Source organism: Solea senegalensis, linkage group LG2 (assembly GCF_019176455.1).
Source record: "Solea senegalensis isolate Sse05_10M linkage group LG2, IFAPA_SoseM_1, whole genome shotgun sequence".
Classification (NCBI taxonomy): domain Eukaryota; kingdom Metazoa; phylum Chordata; class Actinopteri; order Pleuronectiformes; family Soleidae; genus Solea; species Solea senegalensis.
In genome coordinates this window covers 5,519,430-5,539,817 of record NC_058022.1, presented here as the reverse complement: position 1 = coordinate 5,539,817, position 20,388 = coordinate 5,519,430, and the positions used below count along the sequence as shown (strand labels likewise).

The 20,388-nt window shown below is 43.0% G+C and overlaps 2 protein-coding genes across 4 annotated transcripts in view; one reads left to right on the top strand and one right to left on the bottom strand.

Moving 5' to 3' along the window:
• tns1b (tensin 1b) overlaps positions 1 to 20,388 on the bottom strand; it is a 167,359-nt gene that overhangs the window by 123,553 nt on the left and 23,418 nt on the right. The window contains exon 1 of one of the 3 annotated variants that reach the window (XM_044013793.1): positions 7,214 to 7,578. The exons of the other annotated variants lie outside the window; for them this stretch is intronic. Within the exon in view, the coding sequence (XP_043869728.1) occupies positions 7,214 to 7,294 (81 nt within the window). The 5' untranslated portion in view covers positions 7,295 to 7,578. Of the gene's footprint in view, positions 1 to 7,213; positions 7,579 to 20,388 lie in introns of those variants that run through there. 3 annotated transcript variants of the gene reach the window in all.
• On the top strand, positions 16,956 to 17,904 carry LOC122758227 (myeloid leukemia factor 1-like). Its single transcript, XM_044012242.1, has 2 exons — positions 16,956 to 17,177; positions 17,265 to 17,904. The coding sequence occupies exons 1-2, from the start codon at positions 17,035 to 17,037 to the stop codon at positions 17,902 to 17,904; spliced, it is 783 nt and encodes a 260-aa protein (XP_043868177.1). The 5' UTR covers positions 16,956 to 17,034.

Sequence of the window (20,388 nt, the reverse complement as noted above, 5' to 3'; positions counted from 1 at the left end):
TGCCAAGGGGAAGAAAAGCATGTGTTCCATATCACAGTAGGGTTGGCAGAGGCCCGCGTCCTGACTGATGAAACAAATAATGTATCACCAGAGTGTTCTCTAACAATATTGAGGATGATATGTTTTAGAGGATTTTGCTCGTACGATAAGATCTCATCATTTACAAGTCAAGTGCCTCTCTTGTTCTTCCAAACGAGATAAAAATCTTTCCTGGAGCTCGGCCTAAAATACATAAAACAAGGAACAGAGAGAGAGAGAGAAAAAAAAAGGGGAATAAATCAAACAAATGACTTGTGACACTCACAGAACTGCAAGCACTGTCAACTTACATGAGTTCAACTGGTAGAAACCTAAAGATCACGCGTTCAAATCCAAATCCCTTTTTGGATAAATGCGCACAGCACGACGCCGTCAGCGCCACATCCAATAAGGATTATTTAGCCTCACACTTGAATGCATACGAATCCACAGGAGGCCTCAGATCACATCCAGGGTCCGAGGTTATCGCGGCGTGAACCAGCTCTCTGAACCGGGGGCCGTGTTTTTCCCTCGACCGACACAAAGAAATGACGCCATTTCTGCTTAAACAAAGCGAGACTGTACAGCTGGCAACGTCAAGAAATAAAGACTAAAGAGTTTTCAACTCTTAATCTCCACGGATTGCTTTACCGTGATGTCAGAACTCTCATACTCACCAACCTGAGAGCTCAGAGTTTTGGCACGAGACTTAATGAAGCGATAGGTTTCCCAGGTTAGATCAGTGTTTGTGCTCTCAACAAAAAAAAAGTTTGAGATCGTGTTTGACTTGGCTGCTTTGTTCTGTTCTGGCAATAAAGAAAACACCAGGTTTAAGTCTTCACGGACATGTAAGGAGCGCGATGGTGCTGCACACGAGAGACGGAGCGCGTCCATATAAGGTGGCCTCGAGTACTGAGCATGTGGTTGATAAACAAGATATTAAACCTTTAATGGTTGTGAAAACTTGCTGCAGACTTGAAGCCCAGCAAGTCCAGGTAACCTTTGCTGGACCACGGCCACTGCAGCTATGACAGGAGACTAACAAGTGAACCATGTTTATTCCAAATGATTCCACAGGTCACATTAACCGCCGTGTAACGCAGACGACGCGTTTGTGCGAGCGCACTTTGCATTACCGTAATTACACGGCGGTTCGTGCTATCGGAAATATTCCAGCGCTTTCTGAAAGCTGAGAAGTTGCACGTCACAGCCAACGTGTGGTTATTACGGCAATTTCAGTCTTTGTCGCCAGACACCTGTACATAGTTTTCATTTTTTGTGGTTTTCAATATGTGTTACACTGTTAAAAATGCCAAATTTAACACGCAACATCCGGTGTTTATGAACAACTACTGTGTTTTAAATGAAAACACTACTCAAACATGCAGTAACTTGTAAATAACTGCCAGATATTGGAAAAAAATGGGCAAAAGCACTTACTCACAGGACACTTTCTGGTCCTTTTTATGGTTAAAATACGCAAAAGGCCAGAAGGACTTGTAGGCTTTACACTACAATTTTTGGCATTCACCCATTCACTCACACTTTAGCACATCTATGTGTAAAGTAGGCGTCTTGCCCATGGACACATCGGCATGGAGACCTTCCAGTTGAAAGACAACTCTCTCTAACACTGAGCTCGTGAGGCATCCAAGGTCAGATGGTAATGATGATGATGATGATCCCATCTCGTGGTAATGTCCGGAGAATTCTCAGCGTTAACGCCTAGAATACCTATAACATAATATCTACATCCATGAAAGCAGCTGGAGTCCATCACCTGCACCAAACAGAGAAGATCCAGTCTGTGTGGGATACTGGAAGAGTTTCTCCCAGATTTACTGTCGCAGCCTTGGAGACTCAGGTCAGTGAGCAAACAAAGACTAACAGAGGATTTCAGGGACAGCAACTTAATCCGGTAACATTTGTAAACGCAGCTCCTCCAGTTGAACTGCGTGTTTCCAGCTGTGATGAAACACGCAGATCAGTGTTTTTCCATCAGCACAAAAAGCCGGCTTCTCACATCGTCGTTATTGTGTACATTTTGCTGTGTGTACACTGCAGATCTGTTCATCCTGGAAGTGGAATCTCATCTCTGTGGCTTTTTCTAGGGTTTTCCTCCAATTTTTATCCTTATTTAAGTGTTTATTTGTTGGACGGAGCAGTAAACGTTGCACTAAAATAAAGTTTACAGTGTGCATGTTCTACCTTCCTTTATAGATTGCCATCTTCCTGGAAAATAGAGGATACGCATATCGTCTCACATCAAGTACAAGTAGAAACAAGTCAGTTACACAAAATATCTGCGGTAGTAAAAGTAATATTAGCAATAAAAAGCCGGGAAGGTAAGACAGAACGCTCCATTGTGTGAATGTATGTACTAATGTACCAGGACATGTGTGTTTCAAAACTACCGTCTCATTAATATTATTAATGGCAAAGGTGCAGGGATTTTGTAATGCTGTGTCTCCAGTGTTGGGGGGGTTCACAGTGGCCCCCACAGTCAGTTTCCTGTTAGCTGTCAAAGCTTAATTACTACCAGGTCCAGACACGTCCCCACACTCCAGAGTCGCGCCTGAGCTGAGGCCAGTCCTCTCAGGGGTTTCACTTCTCTCCCTGTGACCTCTGACCCCTCCTTGTCCTCAAGTGTCTAACAAGCATTTCCTTGAGAGAGGTCACCTGTGTGAATTTATTAACCACATTCTGCAGCGAGTCAAGGAAGAAAATGGGAGCGCAGCGGGCGCTGATTTATATGTTCGAGAGCATGTTTCGAACAAAGGAGAGATTCTGCTTTAAAAATTGTCATAAAAAGTGTAGAATCCATTTAATTTAGCAGTTACACATGAGATTACAATTAGCACTGTTTGGTTTTTAGTGTTACTAGACCCAACTGAACATCAATTTACAAAAAATATGAAAAAATACCTTTAATACTGAGATTAAAGGTTAAATTCTGTGGGTTTTTCTATAGCATTTTTGATTGTCTTCTTTATTTTTTTGTCCCCCTCTATCTGATAGAATATAACAATTCAATGACAAGTGATACACAAAACTGCGCTTAAATGTACGAACAAAATATAAAAAAAAACACGAAACACATGATCAAAAACCTTATCTGTATCAAAAAAAAACACTGGATGAAAACAATTAGCAGAATATTTTAAGTTGCCAAGAACTAAAATGTGCAAACAGAAATAATATTACATGTTTGTATGATGATAAACATGACAGATTATTCTAAAAGCAAAAAAATGTCTCAAGACCTTGAATGTGCAAGCTGCACAATTTATGACAAACTGCCACACAAGGAAACGCAAGCAACTCAAAAAAATAAACTGTGTACATTGAGCAGGATATTTGGTTTCCATCTTTAAAATGCTGATGATTCAAGACTCATCCACGTGCTGTCCAATCTGTGACAGCAGTAAGTGTGTGAAGTGCTGTTTGGAAGGCCACAGTGGAAACATGAAGTCACTTCAGAGACGTTAAATTACAGGACACGATGTCTGACACTGAGATGTTGCAATAATATTCCCGGACTCCAACAACAGATTAGGGATGACAATCACCAGCCAACATTCATCAGGATGAACTAACAGAGGAGCAATTACAGCAGGCGTGAATGTGAAGTAGCCCTTGCCAATCAGGACATATTTAGAATTCACAACATTTAGATTTATTTCATCTGTGGTTAAGTACGAGTTCAGATTTCAGGAATCCTGACACTCCCACAGGGAAAACCAGAAGGCCATGGGAGGTTTAAAGCCAATGTGTTCAGTGAAGCATGCACAAGGCTGGGGGTCTCCTGAGGGAAAGGGGGAGGTCACTACACAAAGCTCAACATCTCCCATAAATCAACTGAGCAAAGGGTTCAACTTCCCGCCGTTGTTCAGGAGTTTTCAACCAAGTCGCCATCAAGGGAATACACGCAAGGAGTGACACCAAGATAAAAGTGGCCCGGAGACTTGTTGCGAGATTCCTCGGGACGGCAACAAGTGAGTGAGTGAGTGTCGAGCCGGAAACACACACACACACACACACACACTGCACGGCAAATCCATTAGACTGAAAACCCAGATGTTACAATTACTGAAAATCTCAACGTATTTCAAAGGGGGGGCCCCCCACATGTGGACCGGGTTCCTTAAATCAAAGGTGACCTCAGCTGCTCAGATGGTGGAAGAATCAAACTAGCAAGAGATCAGGGGACATGTGTATAAATATGTATATAAGTGGAAATTATGAAAGTTAAAAGAGGAGACTGCTCTCCTGTTTCTATTTTCTAAAACATCTAATGAACAATGACAATTACATTCCTATGATGACACAATGCTTTTCAAAATCCCTAAATGGACCACGTTAATGGGTATTGATTATGTGAAAGGACTTCTTTGAACGCTGATCAATATATACACTGACACAGCTGTGCCGTAGTGATCTGAAACACTTTTTTAACCACAACAATAGCAACTGTCGCCAACTGCTTGACTCCGAGTCCAGGTGCCGTCCAACTTTATTCATGTTTTAAAACAAAAGTGCCGTCTCCAGACGTGCGCAATGAGAAGTGATTTCCTTGTAAGGTGAAACTGAAGGTGAAGTGTTCATAGTTAGAGGTCAAGAGCTCAGAGAGCATCACAGTTTTCAAACTAAACCCAGAACTCGGGGCTCGTGGCAGGCGGATCCGTACAGAGGATGCAGTTAAAGTGAAAACATTACTGTGGATCTAGTCAGGATTCAGTCACAGTCTGTGGTTCTCGTCTTTAACTTTGTCCTCGCAGCAGTTGCTTAGTAAATGACATTTGATTGCTTCCATGGTCATTTTAGTGAAACTTGATGAAACTCCCCCCAAAAAACCTATTTTGATATTCATTAATAATTCACAGTGTTTAGTGGAGGCTCAGCACTCTGAAGGTCTTTCAAGGCCTTGTGGGCCACTGTTACTTACTCTGCCCTCTGATCTCACCCAGCACATCTTTTGTCCATTTCCTTTGTCCTTCATGTTGTTCCTGTCATCTGCTAGATTTTCTTTCTACTCTGAACTTGGGGAAAAGAAAATTCTCCATTTATCCTTTGACCGTCCTGCTCCGACAAGAGAAATCCCTCCTTATACGAGACCAGGCTAAGAAATAGATCTTGTCTGGTTCGGTAAAGATGGTCTGCTTCCTGCTTCTGTACCTACACTCTCACATGCTCCTTCTCCCTCTTTCCATCTGTCTTCCTATCCTTTCACCGCTATGTTACAGTTATTCCAGCTGTACTTACTTTCCCAGTTGCTCAAGAAGTATAGAAGTAAGTCCATACCATAAATATATCACTGTGGTATGAAGTATTTTGCAGAAAAACTACCATCTGGGTGGATAAATATCAACCGTTAATGTCTATATCAATGCAAATGTCACTTTGTATTGAGTGGGAACTCAACATTAGGGTCAGTCTGACTCATTAGGGTTAGGGTTAACCCAAACTCTTCCCAAGTACAGCTGCTAAAAGATATATTGAAACTAGACAGTAAATGGATTAGGAAATGTGTCGCTTTTATGTTAAATTGTTGGTCAATTTCATCATCAACAGATCAAAGAGATTGTGTAAAAAGATGCTACAGACTCAAACTGTGTCATATAATTCATTATTTCTAATTTCTACATGTTTCTTTTAGAGAAAATTGAACATCTACAAACATTTTCCACAAATTCAACTGAAAAACATCCCCCAAAAAATAGAAATCTGACAAGTTACATTTGAAATAAACGTGAAAATACTCATTTTAATCCAACTGCTATGTCTCACATTGCAACTCATACCCACTAAGTAGTTGGAGCTACAGGATGAGGGGGATTTAAATAGCCTTGAGTGAGATTTGCTGCCATATTTGCTAGAAAATGCTAACATAAAATAAACAAAGCAAAAACAATGATCTACTTTTATGGTGTTGACCAAATAAAACTACCACAAGATGATGATAGATGTATAATATATTGTGCAGAACTATGAAGTGCTCTTTCACTCTGCTCTGGTTTACAATGTCTGGCGTCACGACAATTAAGTTTAATTAAACTGAAATACACTGTGGCCACATTAAGGCGGGTTTTAGAGCCCACTATTAACAGAGGTGCACAGATTGAACCCCGGTGCTCATCAATGAGATCGCTTTGTCATACAGTGTCCTGATGCAGTCAATCAGTGACCCACAGCTTAGCTGGGGGGCTTTGAGATTCTTTTACAACCCCCCCCCCTTCACCTCGCTGCTCCCGCTCCTCTAAAGAAAGAATGGTAATTAACTGATGAAGAGCTGTGTAAGATTATCCAGTCTCTTCGCCCAGAACTCCAGCTCTGCCACTGGTTTGAAGTCATGTCCCAAAGGAGCGCCGCAGAATGAGTGAGGATGGATCTCAATGGTCTATTCAGCTACGCTCCTCTTTCATCCTCCATTCAGCCGGAGAGGAGGAGAGCAGCATGCGCTGCTGTATGTTTGAGCCTGGAATGTCCTTTCATATCAACACAAATTAGTAAAAGCACTCACGGGGTTGGGAGATAAATGTAGGGACCGTGCTCGCAGTGTGTAGACACACACACACACACAAGCAGAGCTCACATTGCAACGCAGACACACAAGTGCACAAACAGCCCCTCACTGTGAGCGGGAATGCGCAGCAGATTGAATTATACAAGAGAAAGCAAAAAAGAGCTGAGTGTCCCAACCACCTAGAGTGAGACCGAACGGGACGCAGGGGGAGTGAGTGAGTGAGTGAGTGAGTGAGTGGGTGAGGGAGGAAGGGTGAGAAAGAGGCTAAGGAAGGAGCAGAATTCTGTTTCTGGAGGATTTGCACAAACTCCCGTTCTCAATAATATCCTCCTCTCGAAAATGTGTCACTGTGCCAAGCCCCAGCCCCCCCCCACCCCAGAGCCCGGGTCTCAACCCTCTGCCCAACCCCCGACAGACAAGACCACCCAACTGATCCCTGGACCAGCTTGATTTGATCAGGGTTTTCCAGTGGGACCGAGCCAGTAAAAAACAAACAATCACAACAAAAGCAGTTTAGCTAATTGCATCCTGTGGCCAAGTCAACACTCAACGCACTCATGACTCAACTATGACGTGCAGTATATCAGGAGTTGCGCTGCAGTCGTCCTGTGATGACACTTGGACCAATCACACATGACCCTGGTGGAACGTCCAGGTGGAAAGTTTTCTCACCCAGAACATGCAGGACAGGCAGACCCAGGTGCGTGCAGGTCCAGCCAGAGCTGTTGGCAAGCTGAGGGAGACAGACGGCATGGTGATGGACACGAGTGGTGGCGATGATGATGATGATGATGCTGCTGCTGCTGCTGCTGCTGCTACAGACCAGTCGGCTTCCTCAAGTCTAATCCAGACACGAGACAAGTTGCCCAACGTTGCAAAGCCATGACTGTCCCGACTCTCTTTCACCTCCTGAGTTCTCCTTCTTACTTCACGCTCTGACTTGCTGTCTCCTCCTCCGTCTCTCCCCTCAGCCTAAATTGGATCCGGACTGCCTCTCTCTCTCTCTCTCTCTCTCCCACTCTCACTCTCTCTCTCAGCTCGCTCTGCCTCTCTTTCCCTCTGCCAAGTAAAGTTTCACAAAGCTTTTTTTTTTTTTTCCTGTGGGGGAGGCATGGGGGTCAGGTTGCCCCCACCTCTTCACAGGAGCACAGGGGGAGGGGATACTCTTATTATCCATCTTATTTTGCCCCTCCTCTCACTCTCATCCCATCTCTTGCTCCCTCTTTGCCCCACCAAGTCTCACCACTCTTAATTTCATTCATTCATTCATCCCAGCCCCCTCCCCTGTTCTTACCCCTCAGCATCCACCACACTTCACCTCCCCCCATCTCGCATCTCTCTCCCTCTCTCTCATGCTCAGTTTCCCTGTTTATTTCTGTACCGGGCACATTTTAATATTTCATAAAGTCTGTCTCCCCCTGTTTTTGCCCTTGAGACGAACGTCCACCGGCACTTTTCCTCATCCTGGAAAACGCTATTCGAAGAAAACACATTCTATTCAGACCCAAGGGAATTACAGTACACTTTGACTTGTGTGTCTATTTGGGCTGCTGTACAAACATGGGGGCACAAGATGATGGCCTCTGTAAAGCTAGAGGTGTGTATATACATCCATCCATCCATCCATCTTCTCCTGCAGATGGAGCTGTGCCAATCTCAGCTGACAAACAACCAGCCACTCTCTCACTCACACCTATGGTCCATTTAGAGCAGGGGTGTCAAACTCAAATGACCTGGGGGCCAATGAGCATATAGTCTGGTCAAGCAGGGGCCGACATAGAAGAAAAAAAGTGGAAAAAAACAACTACTTAGTAGCCGGTGGGCAATAAAAGATATTCATTATGATATTAGACAGAATTGCAAAGTGAAAGTGCTTGTTTTGATATAGAATGATTCACAAAACATATTTATGATGCACAAAAACTGAGAATTAAATTGGAAATTTATGACAAGGATAATTGTGATTAAAACAGCTTAAATATATGTAATTTCATGTTGAGTATAATACATTTAATAAAGCAATGATTGCAACCGAATGTCTTATTACTATTATAAAAATATTTCTGGCAAATACATATTCTGTCTGTATTCCATCACCTTGACCAGTGGTGGGCGGGCCGCATGTAATCGATTGGAGGGCCACATGTGGCCCCCGGGCCACCAGTTTGACACATGTGATTTAGAGCGTCCGATTGACCTAATCCCCATATTGCATGTGTAGGAGGAAGCCGGAGAACCGGGAGAAAACCCAGGCACACACGGGGAGAACATGCTAACTCCATGCAGAAAGGCCCTTGTTCCGACTGGATCGCAAACCTGGGTCTTCTTGCTGCAAAGGCAAGAGTGCTAACCACTACACCAACCGTGTGGCCCCTATGTATATATACAAAAAGGACAGACTTATACATGAATGAATATTATATTATTTATTTTTCCCAATAAACCTTAAATGTGCTAGATTCAAGGCCCATGTTCTCCTTGTTGGTGCATGCATGGGCTTTCTCCAGGAACTCCTGTGTCCAACAACATGCAGATTGGGGGTTAGGACAACTGGAGAGTGTGAATGTTAGTGTGAATGGTGAACTGTGAAAGGTGTAACTCAGTGATCGTGGATCTGTGTATATGTTCATGATGATGCCCAAGGCAAACGTGTCCATGCAACACTAAAGCTCTATGGCTGAGACGATTAAGATACGACGGGTGATTGATCACTTTGTGGCCTCAGAGTCAATTTCTACTTTACAGCACTTGATGGAACAAACAGATCTCATTTTTTGCTCAGGTTGGATGTTGTTCATGGCCTGTGCGGTGACACTGACCAGCCTTCAGAGTGGGCACCATCCACCCGGCAGCTCTTTTCTTCATCTCAGGAAAAATGTCAGAGAAATCAGATACGGCCATTTTCAAAACTTTGCCCTTTAAATATGACTTAATAGAAATAATCTTACAAAAGCAGGGAAAAATGTCCAGAACATCCAGGTGAGCAGAGGAGCCTGGCTCGAGCATAAAGGAATCAGGAGGAGACCCGTACTCACGTTGAATTATCCAGAGTTTTTCCTGCTGTGTTTGCACACGGGCACATTGGGATATTATTCGGGGACTTGAAGGAGAAATTCTGTGAAACGTCTTTTGGAGACTTTTTGATAAACATCCTTTCTAGACAATTTTGTCTAGAACAACCCATCGATAGTTATTTCAGTGAAACTCTGTATAATCCATCTCCTGCATTTGGTCACAAACTTAACACTTACCCCGTTAGCATTATTAATCCCTCTCTTGGCCCTGTAAATGCGTTTTCCTTGTCAAACAAAAGAAATAAAAGCAGTCCTAAAGGATCACCCTCTGAGTAGTAGTGGGCCCCACACACACACTCACACACACACACACACACACACACACACACACACACACACACCTTCCCCTCATCTTAACCCCTCACTAAAGAGAAAGAACACAGAGGGGCCAGGAAGTAAAAACTGCTTCATTAAGTTCTCACTGCTCATCAGTGACTATGGTGGCCCCATGCGTGACTCTTTATCCTCTTGTGTAGATTTTTTTTTTTAGTTTGTCACTCTCACGCTTGCACACCTACACTTTTGGACCAATGATGCACACACACACACACACACACACACACACACACACACACACACACACAGTTTTGGAACAGAAGCAGTCAAACCGACGGCATACAACCAAACCTGTAACATCCCTTTTCTCCCCACACTCTTGCTCTCTCTCTCTCTTACACACTCATACACAAACACACTATATAAATACACAAACCCAGCCACACACAGACACACACACAGACTCACCCCAGTGGCACTGAGGATTAATCCCCTGGTATTTCCTGCACCCTAACGGAGACAAAATTCACTAAAGGAGACAAAGTTAGAGAGGAGACATTCAGACTTAATCCCACTCACACACACACACACACAAAGATACTTATCTGATAATTGCATAAGGTCCGAGTTTTAAAGAAACAATATTTTTGTATTCCCATGGCTTCAGGAGACACACTTATACTTATACCCACTAATAGGAATCCAAAGCCAACATCCATACAGTACGTTAGCACTGTATACATTTAAAACAAATGAAGAACATATTGATTCACCTGTTGTTATTATTTGAAAAAAGAAATTGTGAGCTTTTTTTTGTGTGAAATTGTGTCCTTCACAAGGAAATGGAAAAGGAAAGACATGTTGCCTACGACTGCTTTATCCACCGCTGTTACTACTCTTCATCTACTTCTATCTTTAACTTCGATGATCAATGCACTGAAGGTTTTCATTAGAGAATCAATAGCTGAGTCTCCGGCGAAGCAAATGCGTGTGTGACCATGACCAACTCCCTCACGGAGCGTCCGCAAACACGGACCAGGTGGAGATGCATTCGGAAATGTGGTATTTATCTCTGAACTTGTCTGAACTGATTTTGGCCACTTGGGGAACTGAAACCCTGAAGCCTAAAATGAGCGCCCCATAATAGGCTGGTGAGCTGTGCAGGGTTTGCCATCACTCAGTCAGAATGTGAATCAGCCCTTCTGGCCCCAGTATGTGTCCACATGCAAGGAGTTTGAGTTCTCCACGACACTGTGCACTTAAAAACAAAGAAAAAGTGAACAAATAAACACTAAACGATGAGTTAATAACGGATCAGTCACTTCCAGTATAACTGTATGACTTCACACAGGCTTACACGACCCTTGACCCCAACTAGGAAAATCATAGTAGGGTGGTTTAAAGTTTCCACTGTTCTATTTTTAACCATGTTCTTCATTCTAACAGCTCTTAAACATTTGGCTGTTTAGCAGCAAAATGCTCCACCGTGTTCACCTGTTAATCAATAACTTTGTCGAGTCACTGGTTCTTGACAGGAGGCCCAAAAAGTCACTGATAATGTTTTTATCTGTTGTTAAAATTGAAATTCTAATGAAATCTGATGAAATGTATGTCTGTTCAACTCTACTATATCTTTCTCTTGCCATTAGACAACCTTTTCTAACTGAAAACAGAAGTTTGTATGCGACTGACGTCCCACACCAGCGTCCATGTAGAAAATGAGCGATTTTGAGCTTCTATATGGGAGAGTAAGTTCACAAAAGGCCGTCTAACACCAAGATAAAAAACATTATTTAGACATCTTACAGTTAAACAGTAGAGCTTTTAAACCTGAACCATCATTTTTAAACTTTTCACTATTATTTTAGAACACAAGTCACTGAATAACGTTGGTACTAAAATTAAAACTGATGACATTGTGTACACTGTGTTCTCTGTCTTGCGTCCAGTCACTTTGTCCAGTGTCCCTGTCAAAACACTGTGGTGTCACAGTGAATGATGTGTTATTTATTTTTTGATATGAATAACATCTGCTATGTTTAGCATCAGGATTTACTGTGCAGGGAACAAAGAGAGCTGAGAAAAGACGACGATATCAATGTTGTTTACATGCGGTCTTTTGCAACTTTTGGCAACAGAAGTAACGAGAGAGCAGAATTGTGTCATATCTGATGTGACTGGATATCACATGTCGTCAAAGTCAAGGTGATCCAGGACTAACTGACTCTGACACAACACTGATAACACACTCAGAAGATCTCCTTTCAGATTACACATTCAAGCAAAAAGTGCTGTGGCGGCGCCCACTGGTGGCCGCTAAACAAACTGCATCCAAGCTCATAGACTTACTTGCTCACAGCACACTTATTATACAATTATTAAATGAAGGCCTGCAGAAGTAATGGAGAGTGTGTGTATGTGTGTGTGTGTGTAAAATGTAGTAAAGGGAGGGTGGGCCTATTTCCAATTCTAATCAGATCACTGGTAGGATTTGTTTTAGTACCTCTTTAACCTTGACCATTTCTGTCTCCTTTTGAAAACCAGAGCCGAGAGTGGACAGCGAGGCGCTCGTACAATTAAGTAGATTAAGCTGTGCCGGGTCACTGTCCTTGAAACAAGTGAAGACGGGTAAACAAGCGATCAAAGCTCTAACGCCGGCGGCCTGTTACGATGGAAAACCATTGAGTGGACACAGGGGCGGAAAAAGGCAAGTAAATAAATCTGTGGACACAGATGTAAAGAGACAGAGAGGAGATAGATAGATAGATAGAGATATAGATAGAGGGAGTCCATAAACACGGATAGATAAGTCAAGAGTGAACATATAAACAGCACAGGGGTGTGTTCTGTCGTCTTGGCTGACGTCCTAGAACCTGCTAGTTAAAGGGGGAGTTCAGCTGTTGACAGAGAGAGGAAGAACACACTTCAGCCAAAACACACACACACACACACACACACACCCTTTCCCACCCCCATGACTCCCATCTGTTGAAAACAATACAGACCCAGGCCCTCCCTCCCTCCCTCCCTCCTTCCCCAGAACACTCACATGTGTGTGCACGTTTTTTCCCTCTGTTCTCTTTCTGCTGTGTAACACTGCGAGGAAGGAGCGACACCACACAACACAACACAACACAACACAACACAACACCAGAACACACAGACCCATGCAAGCAACAATCACGCAACTGCAGTACACGACTGTACGTGAGGCCACTCGCGTGAGTGACGTAGAACAAGCTCCACAGCACCAGATACAGAGTTCCTCATGTATGTCAAAGATGTGACAAGTAAAGAAAAAATACAGGACATGCACATCCTGTAACTTTAAGAATTCAGCATTTTGATTTTATGGCTGTAGAATTGTCAAAAAAATTTGATTCCGCCCCTTTTGCCAAGATAACTTTCACTTTTGATACCTGGCAGTTATTCAACCGTTTAGGAATTACGGTACCGAGAAGCTGACGTCACAAACGTGTGACACGCTGCTGAATCTTTACAACATGACAGATCAGTGAAATATGAAGATAACAGCTGCTGTTTGTTACAACATCATCATTAGGTAATAGTGGGATGTTAAAAGGTCACGTCAAAGGGTCATCAATGCAGACAAGCCAGAACTTAGGGCAACTGCAAGTGAAGTGCACATCTGTCTCATTAAGACAGAGCAACCATCAAAGTGCCAGCAAAGGAAGATGCACAACGTCAGGAAATGTTAAAGACCCTCAAGGTGTCTGTGACCAGACAGTCTAAGAACACGTTCTCCTTCAGTTATAGAGCTGCTGCGTGTCTGTCTGTCTGTAGTCAAAAACTGTGTGAGTGTGTGCCGATTTGCAGGTTTAATGGATCCACTCACTGGCACAGACCTTCACAAAGTCAGACTGGTAATATCCTGTGTCCATGTTTATGACCATTTACATGAACACTGGAAGACCTCGAGGCAACTGCACATACAACTGTTGGTGCATTTCAAGATGAGGTTGTATGCAAGACTCCATCTCATCACACTAATGACAAAATCAATCAATGTCAAGTCAGAAAAGGGAATTAGTTTAGTTTACGCAAAAAATGTTTGTCCTTTTGACCACCTTTGCCAAACATGTTGGCATACTTATAGGTGATAATTAGGAGTAGACATTAAGTACAGCTGAGGCTGGTGGGGACGTCGTCAGTTTAGCACAAATCAAATCCTTGGCACTTGACGGTGGTGCGAGGAGAAAAGTCAGATTACCTCAGGGAGTCATCTGGGATTCGTCTTCTGGGAGCCATTAATATCAGAGCTAAATTGAGTAGTGGGCACTTAGGATAGTTGAGTCTAGACCAAAGTGGTGGACCAGTCAACAAATCCACCACCGACATCGTCATTCCTCCAGAGGCACGCAGCAGACATGGCTAAGAATACCGTCATTTGTCACAAGCGACTGAGCTTGTGCAGCGTTTGCGTTCTCTACTTTAAACAGGGAAAATAAATCCATCCATGAACGCTGCTGACGCTAAGTTCAACAGGCACATGCACAAGTCTTAAGTTGAGGAAATTAGGAAAAAGGGAAACAAGAATAAACACCGAAGCTGATCCCGAAAACCTCCTCATCATTCATACTTCACATTCACGACGTGAGCCGTACCTTGCTCTTGCTTTTCCTTTGTTTCCGAAAGGGGAAGATGCAGTAGAAGATGAATTTGACCCAAGTGAGGGCAGTGGTGAGACACCAGCCTACTCCGCCCATTCTCTCCTGGAAAAACTCCTCACGTCCTCTACTGAATCACTGCCGCCACTCCTTACTCGAGTGCCGTCTGTCCTTCAAACCCCGTGTCCAGAGGTACAAGACGAGTAGTTAGTCATGCGCTGTGTCCTGGGATAGTTGCTGATCTGACCCAAGAAAAGATGCATGTTCCTGCACCTTCAGAGACTAGATGTTCCCTTAAAAGTGCAATTGGGGTCATTCATGAATGGATGTTGCCTTACAGCATCCCTGCAGCCTCCTTCCTGTCCCCTCCGTCTCTGGATGCTGCAGATCTTTCAATTCACAGCCTGAGACGGAAAAGAATTAGTCGCCGGGAAGACAGGAGTGGGCGGAGGTGGGGCGGGTGAGGCAGAGCTGTGTGGTAAAGGAGGCACTTATAGTGATGGGAAAAGGAGGGGGGGTCTGCAATTTAATGTAGAAAAGTGGGGGGAGGCGGCTTAGACGTAGAGTCTTTTGTCGCAGACAACAATGTGAGATGTGGTAAGTGGCGAAACAGTGTATTCACTGATCAAAATAAAGCTCAAAGCACAAATTACCACGTTAGGCAGGTGCATCCCAGCTGATGAAAATTTCAAAGGGCTTGATACCACTCTTTCATGTCCGATATGGATACCAATAGCACAATGGTGAGTGTCTACCGGAACAGTATACGCCCAATACAAAATGACACTGTTAGATTTTGCTTTATCTTCTTATTTTGTCTTAAAATATGTCCACATGTGGCAGACGTTCATTACGCACTCCCATTCTGGTTGCATAGCATTGGTGGAGCATACTAAGCCTGTGCTTAGTACATCAACTTATGTGACATTTAAGGGTTTTGATGATGAGAACTCATCCAATCATTACGACCAGGTTTTTTGAGCAGTAGAATCCAAACAGACATTTCTTTACAACACTAAAATGTTAAGTCCTGCCAATGAAATCATAACCTTACTGTCATGAGACAATCGACCAGATATTTGAACCAGAACTCGGCGTTCTTGCACCTGAAAATCCTTGAAGAACAACAACAAAGAGCATAACATTGTTCCAGATCAGCTGTGAAGCCACACATAAAACTCCCCTCTCTTTGTTTTGTTTCAGGAAAAAACTAACGGAGGAAGCCTCTCTGACTTTTTGGTGCAAACATGTCAAGATAGGCCTAACGACCCATTTGGGTGTATTCTTAGCTGCTTCCTGTTTTTCTTGCAACAAGCCTTTTTCCACAACATGATCTACATCCAAACTTTTCACCAAATGTGTTGGGACAGGCTGCACATGCAGGCAACTCAGGCCCAGCAGGTGTAATGAAAGAGGAAAGTTTATTTACACACAGTAGATATTCTGCGCCTTGCTCAGAGACACTATGGTGACGTCAGGTGAAGCCCATGGTGTCATCTTCAGACTGGTCCTCCAGTCTCCATTGTTAAGGACGACTACACACAGTACTGGCAAGTTCCAAAGAAGGCGTGGGGAAAATGTCATGCGCACTTCCTGCCTCGCTGTGGTACAAACAATGGACTGGTAAAAAAAAAAAGAAAGTCTCAGGTCAGTTGTCTGTTCTAGGAAACCAAATGAGAGGTTAGGGAGGCAAGGGTCACCATTTGTTCCTTGGAGAATAAAAAGGGGAAGTGGCAGGTCAGGGTTTTTAACAAATGCTGACACAGATGTTTTGGTCACAGCTGGTGGTACACATTCATCGGTTCATAATAATGATTCAATTTGGAGATTTAGCGGCGGTATGAGTGTAGGGAGGTTGAGAGCAGCTGTCTGCCAAAATACACATTCACAAAACACTCACTCACTGCTTCTCAGACATTCTGAATTGCCTCTGTATAGAGGGTGAGATGTTTTTTGTTTGAACAGTAAAATACTAACAAATTATATACATTACCCTGCCATTAAGGTTGTTTTTTTAGTTCTTCATGCAGCCGGTCTATATGTAAGAATATCAAGCAATAAAAACTTTTTTATTGCATTAAGCATTTTTCACAAAATACCCGTCTCTCTAATCTGTATATTAAAATTTTTCGATGTATTTTAAATAAAATTAATGTACAGTATGATGAAAAATAAATGTATGATATTTCTTCATGCATAATTTGTGTTTAATGGTAAATACATAGTATACACAGACATGACTGTAAATGAGGTCACACTTCACATCAAAGCCATTTCATGACATCGTATATACATTTTAAAAGCAGACTTCAAAGGCATGTTTCAGGATTCCAATGACAGTGACAGAATCACACTGGAAATGATGATTAGAAGATGATGAAGTAATCCTCTGTTCTCGGGCGTCGCAAACATCCAAGTAAGGTAAATTTACCCAGGCTGTGCCAGGACACCTGTCACATTTGGATACACATTTTTTGTACCTTTGCATTTTCAAACCCCCGTGAAACGTTTCAGAATGCACAGGTTTTTCACCGATTTCGAAGATGACCCGTTTTTCTCCGAGCCATTCCGGGCTCACAGGGAAAACATGCAGCGGTTGGTGCAAGGCTCCTCTGATCAAAACCCCGACACAGCGGAGCATCCATGCACATCCACTGTGTTAGGAGATGAACACAGCAGCCGTAACTGTGCTCCGGACGCAGCAGAGCATCCCGGCTCGTCCACTGTGTTAAGAGAAGAACACAGCAGCCATCACCGCATTCCCGACATGACGGAGCATTCTAGCTCTTCCGTGGCGTTAAGAGACGAGCAAGGCAGCTTGTTCTGGAACAATTTCAGCGTGTTTGACAACTCCATAAGAAACAGGATCCAGGAGATGCACCAAAACTTTGAGAACATGTCCGCCGATCCAAACATCCACTCGTTCAGCTCCTCATCAGTAATGACGTATTCAAAGGTTGGGAATGAGGCTCCCAAGGTTTTCCAGGCAACGTCGTCCACACAGCGTGCCCCTGGGGGGATCAAAGAGACCCGGCGAGCGCTTAAAGACTCCGAGAGCGGTCTGGAGAAGATGGCGGTCGGTCACCACATCAGGGACAGGGGATACGTTCTCAAAAAGAAATACAACAACAACACAAGAGAGGAGGAGCTCATCCAGGACTTTCAGAACATTGATGAATCGGAAGCACAGTCTTTCGACGATGAGTGGAACCGGGAGGTGTCCAAGTTCCAAGATCCAGGTGTCAGGGCTCGCCTGGAGGAAGCACGGCCGCGTGCTGCTCAGCGGTCAGCCCTCACTGCTCGCAAGCAGTCTCACAGAAACCAATCAAAAATAAATACTCGGAGTAAAAGTAACCTGAAAGGCTTGGGCACGAAAAAGCAGTAAAAGCAGTATCGTATTTTGTGTAACAAAAAAGTGGAAGTGATGCAAAAAGGAATACAGAGAGAAACAGACACGGATAACACAGTTGAGAACATGGTGGACGAACCATGTGAGGGGCCCACTGTAAGAGAAGAGCTGCAGATCGCCCAGTTCCTCTTCTTAGTAGTCCACCGTGTCTTCAACAAAACTGGAGCCCTGAAATTAACTGATGAGCTCACAGTGGCCGCACACATGAAGCGTCTGCTGGAGCTGACGAGGGACGCGTTAAATCTACCAGAGGAGCTCGTTACGTTCAAGTTCAACATGTATAAATCAGTGGCAGATGGTGTCACTAAAGACCTTCAGAAGACATTTTTGGACAAAGTGGAACAAATGCTGTTTCTGCCAGAAGCACATGTGGAGAACATAATCACCGGCTGTATTCAAAAGCACATCAGGATCGAGTTGAAGCGTACCCGCTTCATCCGCAAATCTACCGCCAAATGCCTGTTTGCGGGTTTAGTCGCCGTGGGGGCAACTGTCGCTTTGTGCGTCTACCTTTTCCTGTGGTGATACGTTTTTGAGTTCAACAGCTTATGGTAAATGGAAAACTGAAAACATAACCTTGACACACAAATTAACAGAATAATTAGTAACAATAACTAGAACATGTTGATTTCTGCAGAAAATGCAATTGGGAACTCGTGTTTTAGGGTTCTATAATATTTTTTTACGGGTAAAAAAAAAGCTAGAAAAGTAAAATATTTCTAAAAGTATAGTTTAAGAAAGAAAAATAAGAGCAATGATGTCCTGAATGAGGTTTTTTATGTAGGAGATAGCTACCAGCAATAGACTTAGTCATGTGAGCAAAAACCCAAAAACAATAGTGTTTTTTTTTTTTACTAATATATCTTTAAAGCACAGTGTGCAAGTGAACGTCACAGCCATAAGACTAAAAGACACCTCAGAGACTTTTAATGTGAAAAAATTAATACAGGAAGTGGACCGGCAACTCTTGGTCAAAAAGCTGGTGTTTATCCCTTGGCAAATTGTGATTGGTCCTGCTCTTGATGCTGTCCTCCAATCACTGATCACGGTCAGTGACGCACCTGTTACGTGAGTCAGTCGGGCGGCTGTGATTTGATGTGTTCACCCATGTGTGTTCTGTGGTTTAATCATTGAGTTTATTGAAAGCAATTTAATGTCTTTGTATCACATAGCTACTGAAACTCGGGATAATCGGAGGCTGGGCCACTTAGACACACCTGCATATGCTCTTTTTTATCAGAGACCATTTTCTTTGCATTACTAGTTAGTGGGTGTTATTTTCAGTTGTTTCAGTTTGGTTAGTGTAGATAGATTAGGGTTTTGCTCTACTACTTTTCTTTTAGCACCAGGAATAGAATAAGAGTAAGAAGTCCTCTTTTTGTTTCAATTATTTATTGAATTAATAACGCCCTTTGCCCTTATTGCTCTTTATTTTTTTTTATTACATTCTTTGCTATCATTGATCATTAAAATGACCTTTTGATTCCACAACCAATTGCTGTCTGTTTTTTATGTTACTGCCTTTTTTATCCAAGCCATTCAGAAAGTCATGTTTCGACTGCTCATGATGTTTAACATCCTTGCCACAAAAAAGAAAAACGAAGTACGACATGCAGCTTCGACCAAGTCAAGCTGCAGGAAATATCACAATTTCACCTTGTATTGTAGAATAAGGGCCACAAAAGTGTTTTATATAGAACATTTAATGATATCACAGTGAGCTGACCTTTTTAGATAGTTAAACCTGTGCCTGAGCACATTATTTCTTTAGTAATCGTAATCAGAATGGGTCAAACAGACCCATAAAAAAGACTGAAGCACTTTATTAGCCAGGACCACAGTCTCCTAATCAAACTTATTAAAAAAGTAATGAAAATCTCTCGTCAGGTCATCAGGACCTGCAGCCACACAGCAGAGGTCTGCTCTTCTTTCTGTTCTTATTCTCTACTTCATTACCTCACCTTTAGGATTTTAAATAAAGTGGCAGAAGCCATCGCCGCTAAGCTAACTTGTTAGCAAGATAGCAAAACCACCGTATGTGAATCTATGTGAAAGTTAGAGTTTAAGCAAATAAAGTAGCGGGTGAAAATATTAACCAATTCACAAAACCACTGCTTGTTCAGTTAATCGGTCGTAGCAGTAGATAGATAATCGCAGAGAGAGTCGGAGAGAACAGAGGAAACATACAGCGTAACACCAGTGGAAAACAGGAAGTGACACAATGTCAGTGTGAGGCCGAGTAAACGAAAGGCTAGTAATGTAGAAGCAGGTGCAATTACTGAAGAATAAAGAGTAAACTGCTGAGTTCTCAGTCATTAATTTCAAACATATACGATGTGAGAGGAGCAGGAACTCTGCATTTGCTTCATCACACGGTGGTTTAGCTGAGCTCCAGTGACGGCAGCTGTGGGACACTGTTCCACAGGGAGTATGTCCACAGTCGGTTGGCACTGCTGCAGC

Coding starts and splice junctions, on each gene's coding strand:
- LOC122758227 (XM_044012242.1), top strand. CDS start 17,035: ATGCACAGGTTTTTCACCGATTTCGAAGATGACCCGTTTTTCTCCGAG. Junction 17,178..17,264: donor CATCCATGCACATCCACTGT/GTTAGGAGATGA, acceptor AGAAGAACACAG/CAGCCATCACCGCATTCCCG.